We start from the raw sequence: 7539 nt of genomic DNA on the forward strand, positions 1-7539 counted from the left end.
TGAAATCTTTTTAATGCTGTTGTGTATTTTAAATACCCTTTTCCTTTTCATTTTTGTTAAATACTCTAATATTAGGAAGTAAGATTTATGCTACATACAGTAAAAATAACATTTGTTGTTACTTTCACTAATTATGAGAAAATCTAAAAATGATTGATGAAAATTGATAACATTTCTGAAGTTAAAAAAAAAATTTTAATTACACATTGTTTTATAAATTACTGTCTACAAGTCTGTTTATAGAAAACTTAATCAAGTCAAAGAAAATTAAAAATAATTAAATCTACCTACAGATATATAAAATATAGATAAAAATTTTCTTAAAAACTAATTAAAAATCTCAGATAATCTGATTTCAGGGATGTATCCAGGGATACTTATGGTGCCACAGCACCCTCTTAATGCCAAAGCAATCAGCTTTGTTAATTTAAAATAAAAATACTGTAAAAACATCAACATATATCACAATTTCCATGGCAGAAAGTAATCTTATACAGAAAAGAAAGCAGAAAATTTAAACCAATATTACTTTCAAACATGTGGAAAAGCATGAAACATAATAAAGCACAGATTACAGATAATTACATTGAATTTAAATAACTGAAATTTTGATAATTTCTAATTAAAACAAGAAAATTTTAATCTTTTCTAGTCCTTTCAGAATCAAACCTAATATAAATCATACTGTAATTTATGTAATTTATAATCATCCTATCACTTCAAAATTATCAATTATCCATTTTCTATCTATTCAACAATTTTAAAAAGCTAATTATAAAGTAACTAAGGTAATTTTAAGGCATTAACATTCTTTGAAAAAAGAGTAGACAATCTGGTTTGCTGAAAGAATGTTTGTTTTGGCATCATCCTGTTGATATATGGAGTTTGCTATACTTTGCAAGACAGGCAGAAGTACTAGTTACAAAATAACATTGACCTGTCAAGGGACCTTGAATGTCATATAAAATGACATTCCACACCATTTCTCTGGACATTGGACTTGTTAGCATTCTGCAAAGTTGGCCCAAAAGCTTTTAGGGCAGAGGGTGCCACCGCTTGACCTTTCCCCTCTGACCTCACTTGGTCCTCGGACACCGATTTGGAGAGACGCTTTCGTACGCTGACCTTCGCTTTTGTCACGCCAATCTTTCGGAGTCAGCTTCGACGACGAATGCATATTTGTACAGTTATTCAACTTAGGCCTTTGTAAATAGTCCGTAGTCGCGGGGAAATAAAATATGGTATTTCCAAGGAATCAGTCTCCTCATTAATCTTGTCCAACGAACAAAGGACGTGGAACACGTGGGCGAGATCGGAACTACTATCACACGAGGTGGGATCAAATTTGGACCTATTCTATCGAAACACCTCGACGGAGTTTAGCTCCATCGCTAAACTGGTGACCCGAAACGTGATTCAAATAAAGGATACTCAAAGACGAAAATGGACGAGAGAACCGCTAAGCCTAACCCCGAACAAAGGACCGACATGTGCCTAGCACGTGTCGCAGTCAAGGTGCCGCCATTTTGGAAGCCAGACCCCCGCATTTGGTTCCTTCAGATCAAGGCCCAATTTCAAAACGCCGGAATATCGTCGGATCAAACAAAATTCGATACCGTCGTCAGTTACGTTGACGCAGAAATCCTCACGCAAGTTTCGGACATTTTACTCAGTCCGCCTGCGTCGGGGAAATATGAACTTATCAAGGAACGGTTGATCTCCGCTTTCGCAGACAGTGAGACCCAGCGCACCAAAAAATTACTGACGGAAATGGAACTCGCCGACCGCAAACCCTCACAATTACTCTGCGAAATGCATAACCTGGCTGACGAAAAAATCGGCGAGAATTTTTTGAAGACACTGTGGCTCCAACGCCTACCAATCAACATGCGGAGCATCCTATCGGTTAGTAGCAATCAACTATCAAAATTAGCTGCTATGGCCGACCAGATCTGGGAACTCAGCCCTGGACCAACGACAGCACAGCTTGCTCCCGTAGCATCGGGGAGCGCACACTGTAGGGAGCCACTCCCTGCCTTGGACATTCTGCAAAAGCAAATATCGGAATTGTCGCTGCAGGTAGCCACACTTAATGAGCGGATATACCCACGCGTGAGACAAAGAAACATCCGACCCAGATCAAGAGAGAGATCACGCAGTCAACAAGCCCCTAACAGCAATATCTGCTACTACCACGCCACATTCGGGAGAAATGCCTACAAATGCCGCCAACCGTGCAACTTCCAAGATCAAAAGGTAGCCGTTGAGGAAGCGGAAAACTGATCCCCCGACTCTCTTTGGCGACAGGGACAACGGGGATTGAGCTGAGTCGCCTTTATATAAGTGACAAGGACACAGCAACCCTGTATCTCGTGGACACGGGAGCGGACATTTCTGTTATACCCCCAGCACCCCACGAAAGGTGCAACTGCAACAAGCTCGAGCTTTTCGCAGCCAACGGGTCAATGATCAAGACTTATGGCCGAAAATTACTTAACCTAGATCTGGGATTGCGAAGAAATTTTCTGTGGATATTCGTCATAGCCGACGTCCAGCGGCCAATCATTGGTGCGGATTTTTTATCTCACTTCAACCTGCTAGTCGACAGCAGCTGCCATCGGCTCATTGACGGGGTTACGAACCTTCACACGAATGCCAAATTCCTTCCCTATGACACATCCCGAATCCAAATACTGGAAGACGTCTCTATTTACCAAAAAATCCTTGCCGAGTATCCAGACTTAGTGCGGCCATCAATTACCAACACCAAGATCAAGGAACACAACATCGTACACTTCATCGAAACCAAGGGCCCACCTGTGTTCGCCAGACCACAGAGACTTTCGGCAGAGAAACTAAAGGCAGCCCGTAAGGAGTTCGAATTTATGCTCCAACAGGGCCTATGCCGGCCTTCAAAAAGCAGCTGGGCCAGTCCGCTACACCTGACACAGAAAAGGTCGGGAGATTGGAAACCGTATGGGGACTACAGAGCGCTCAACAGCATCACCATTCCGGATAGATACCCAATTCCATTCCTCACTGACTGCAACCACATCCTACATAATATGAAGATCTTTTCATCGATAGACTTGGTATGCACTTACCAGCAGATACCCGTGCATGAACCCGACATTCCTAAAACCGCTATCACTACTCCATTTGGCCTGTTCGAATTTCCTTTTATGACTTTTGGACTACGAAACGCAGCCCAAACCTTTCAGCGGTTTATGAATATGGTGCTCACTGGCCTCGACTTCGTTTTCTGTTACCTGGATGACATTCTTGTTGCTTCTCCGGACCAAGAAATGCATCAACGACACCTTCGCACCCTCTTCAGCAGGTTAAACGAGTATGGGTTATGTATTAACCCCGCTAAGTGCACTTTTGGCGCCACGTCTATAGAATTTCTGGGCTACAGGATAACGCCAGAAGGCCTACGGCCGCTCCAAGCGAAAGTGGAATGCATCCAAAATTTCCCGCGACCAGAGACAGCTACAGACTACGACGGTTCCTCGGAATGATAAACTTTTATTATAGGTTCATCCCAGGATGTGCCACATTGCAGGTCCCTCTCAACGCCATGTTAAGTGGCCATACCAAAAACAGCACCAAACCCCTCATCTGGTCGGAAGAAGCAAATAGCGCCTTCAACAACATAAAGGACGCCTTAAGCAGAGCCGCTCTCCTCATCCACCCAGCACTGGATGCCAAACTTTCCTTAACCACAGACGCTTCAGACGTTAGCATTGGAGCCGTCTTACATCAAGAGCTCGACGGCGTTAAACAACCCCTTAGTTTCTTCTCCAGGACCCTCACCAAGTCTCAAATAAAGTACAGTGCATACGACCGAGAACTACTAGCCATCTACTCCGCCATCAAGCATTTTCGGCACATAGTGGAGGGGAGGCCATTCGTTATCTATACTGATCACAAACCCCTTACGTTCGCCTTCCTCCAAGATTTGGCCAAAGCGTCGCCTCGTCAACTCCGCCAATTGGACTATATATCGCAGTTTTCAACCGACTTACAGCATATATCCGGCAGGGACAACGTTGTTGCAGACTCCCTGTCCCGCATAAACACCATTGGCGCACCATCCATTAACTATGACGCCATCACAGATGCACAACAGGATGATGAACTATCAGAATTGCAACAAAACCCAAATTTCAAAATAGTAACTATGCACCTCCCAAGTTCAACAAAATCCCTGTTCTGCGACATCTCTACCGGTCACTGTAGACCTTACATACCTCCCTCTTTCCGACGAGAAGTATTTTCGGCCACCCACAACTTATCACACCCAGGAGCCCATACGACAGTCAAACTGGTCACTCAGAGGTACATCTGGCCAAACATGAACAAAGACTGCCAGACATGGGCACGATCTTGCATGGCCTGCCAAAAGGCGAAAATCCACCGACATACACGTGCACCACTGGCGAAGTTCCTCGTCCCGAATTCACGATTCGAACACATATACGTCGACATAGTCGGCCCGCTACCACTCTCAGAAGGATCGAGGTACCTTCGTACCGCTGTCGACCGATTTTCGAGGTGGGTGGAAGCAACGCCTTTACCAGACCAGACAGTGGACACAGTTGCCAAGGCACTAATCGACACATGGTTTGCACGCTTCGGCGTTCCTACAAAAATCACAACAGACCAGGGTAGACAATTTGAAAGCCAGTTGTTCAGATCGCTAAGCAACTACTTAGGCTTTCAAATCAGTCATACTACGGCCTACCACCCCCAAGCTAACGGGTTAATCGAGAGACAACATCGCACTCTAAAAGCAGCCCTTTCAGCACACCTGCAACAGGCGACCCCATGGACCGCAGCTTTGCCTCTCGTCCTCCTAGGCCTACGCTCGGCCATCAAAGAAGACATTGGAGCATCCCCAGCTGAGCTGCTGTACGGCGCTCCTTTACGACTACCAGGCGAACTTCTGGTGGATTCCCCGGCGACGGAGAAGACGGAGTTCATGCGACAGCTGCAACAATTCCTTCGTACGTTAAGACCGTCCCCAACATCTCGACATGGGAAGCGAACGACCTTCGTCTCGAAACGGCTAACAGACTGTTCGCATGTCTTTGTACTCAACCCAGCAGCACATCCTTCACTTCGTCCAGCCTATCTTGGTCCCTACCGCGTACGTCGTCGCTTCGAAAAGTTTTTCGATATAGACGTCGCGGGCTCTCCTAAAAGGGTATCGATAGACAGATTAAAACCCGCATTTCTTCTAAACGAAGATGCCGCTACTGGAACGAACCCTACAAGCACGTCGACCCCATCCACCAGCCAACACCCAACATCACCCGACAAGACAACAGGAAGACAAACGTCATCAGGACGCGTCATCCGACCAGCCGTCCACTTCCTGGATACGATACGCTGGACCGCTAGGGGGGGAGTGTGTAGGGCAGAGGGCGCCAGCACTTGACCTTTCCCCTCTGACCTCACTTGGTCCTCGGACACCGATTTGGAGAGACGCTTTCGTACGCTGACCTTCGTTTTTGTTACGCCAATCTTTCGGAGTCAGCTTCGATGACAAACGCACATTTGTACAGTTATTCAACTTAGGCCTTTGTAAATAGTCCGTAGTCGCGGGGAAATAAAATATGGTATTTCCAAGGAATCAGTCTCCTCATTAATCTTGTCCGACGAACAAAGGACGTGGAACACGTGGGCGAGATCGGAACTACTGTCACACGAGGTGGGATCAAATTTGGACCTATTCTATCGAAACGCCTCGACAGAGTTTAGCTCCATCGCTAAAAGCTTTCACTATTGTGCCACTATATGCTTCCAACAATTATCTGTCACCAAGCAGAAGTGAGATTTGTTGCTGATTATATATTGCCAGTCCTGTAAACTATCTTCTCTCCACGGCAAACTTCTATAGTCCTGAAACAGCTTTACAGGTTGAAAAATCTTCAATGGTCCACTGCTGAAAACATCATGATCCCATAATGGCATTTTTAACTCAGACACATTACAATCCAGTGCAATAACTAACCTGCTTCATGCATACCAATAATGCAACTGTTCAAAAGGATTGAGTTTTATAGTGACAGTGATCTCCCTGGCATTATCAGTGCTCCAAACGTGTTACAATGGTACACTATACTCAGAGTTTTACAAATACTATACAAGCTTCATTACCCTGTTCTCAGTGATTGCCATCTATTAATTACCACAAGTATATATCAGTAACATGTCAAAAAACATTATCAGTCTATAAATGTTCAGCCTGTATGCAATTATCATCAGAATAGGTGTTACACTTTTTATGACCATGATAAAGTTGCCAATGTCTCAGTTTTTTGGTACTGTTCCATATAGTGAAAGGAGGATTTTATTCTAAAAACTGTTCCTACAATAAATAAACTTGAATACTTAATATGAAGTAAACTCTATATTTGATAAGTAACATAAAGATACTAAAAATATCTTTTATGCCTGCTCACGCCATATTTGAAATGTTTACATATTATTTTGTCCCGAACAGTATGATTTATGCCATTCCGCAAATAAAAATTACCAGACATTATTTTCCGTCTTCGAAGCCACATTTCCAATACAGCGCCCTCTCTCGGATTTCACGATCCTATCGTTTAGTTGCCAACTCAAAAAAATAAAAGTAGCTAAAAGCAAACAAAAAACGCTCTAAAAACAACTATTTCAAAATTTGCTAAAAAATAGCTGAACAAAAAATAAAAACCAACCATTAATTAATCTATTTTTAACTTTATTCAAAAAATTCATTCGTCGCTAAATTCCATTACTTTTTCAATTTCTCCATTGTGTTCAAAAGATGACTGGCGTCTAATTACAGAACGATTCCGTAGCCGTAGTTCTGGTTTTTACCACGAGATGCCGCTAGCGTCATGAGGTTCGTATAGCGTGTACTTCATACTGTACGGTGTGCTTGGAATTTTTTGTCGATATTTTAGTTTTAAAACCACACTTTATCATCGATAATTGGTTGCGAAGTATTCCCGCTACGTTGCTAAGAAATCGTTATGGAAAATATTGCGTTGGCTATATTAGAAAATACTCGTTGTTATCTCGATAAGCGCTTCTCCTCAAAAGAAAATCTTACTAACAAGCATGTAGGTTTAGAACATAAGCAAATGCTGGTGGAGGAAAAATCTATATTCTGTCGTGAAACTTCATGTTCTGAAGGATTTTCTACTTTCCTTCGATTACGTGAGCATTTGGAGAAAGTACTGTACCTGTACACGGATTTGCCTGTGAAATTGAGAAACTGGAATTCAAAACTATGAAGGGTAAGTAAATTCTCTTCTGAAATTTTAAAAATGCTGTATTTAATTAATATATCTTAAAATAATTGTTTTCGTGAATATTAACAGTTCATTCAGTTGTAAATAAAAATATTATGTACTGTATTTGACAGATTTCTACGAATGGAAAGCCACAGATAAGTTGAGAACCAACTAAAGTTAACTGTGTCGTACTGTCTAAAAATTAATGGAATTTATAAATTCTACTCGTGCGGCTCTGGCACATGGGATC

The 7539-nt window shown here is 42.8% G+C and overlaps 1 protein-coding gene across 1 annotated transcript; it reads left to right on the forward strand.

The window, feature by feature from the left end:
- Positions 1–1443: 1443 nt before the first annotated feature.
- On the forward strand, positions 1444–2093 carry LOC111616840. The gene is made up of 2 exons (XM_023358198.1): positions 1444–2017; positions 2080–2093. The coding sequence occupies exons 1-2, from the start codon at positions 1444–1446 to the stop codon at positions 2091–2093; spliced, it is 588 nt and encodes a 195-aa protein (XP_023213966.1).
- The last annotated feature ends 5446 nt before the right edge of the window (positions 2094–7539 follow it).

The sequence above is a fragment of the Centruroides sculpturatus genome, unplaced genomic scaffold, assembly GCF_000671375.1.
Source record: "Centruroides sculpturatus isolate CEXI.00-Female unplaced genomic scaffold, Cexi_2.0 scaffold24, whole genome shotgun sequence".
NCBI lineage: Eukaryota > Metazoa > Arthropoda > Arachnida > Scorpiones > Buthidae > Centruroides > Centruroides sculpturatus.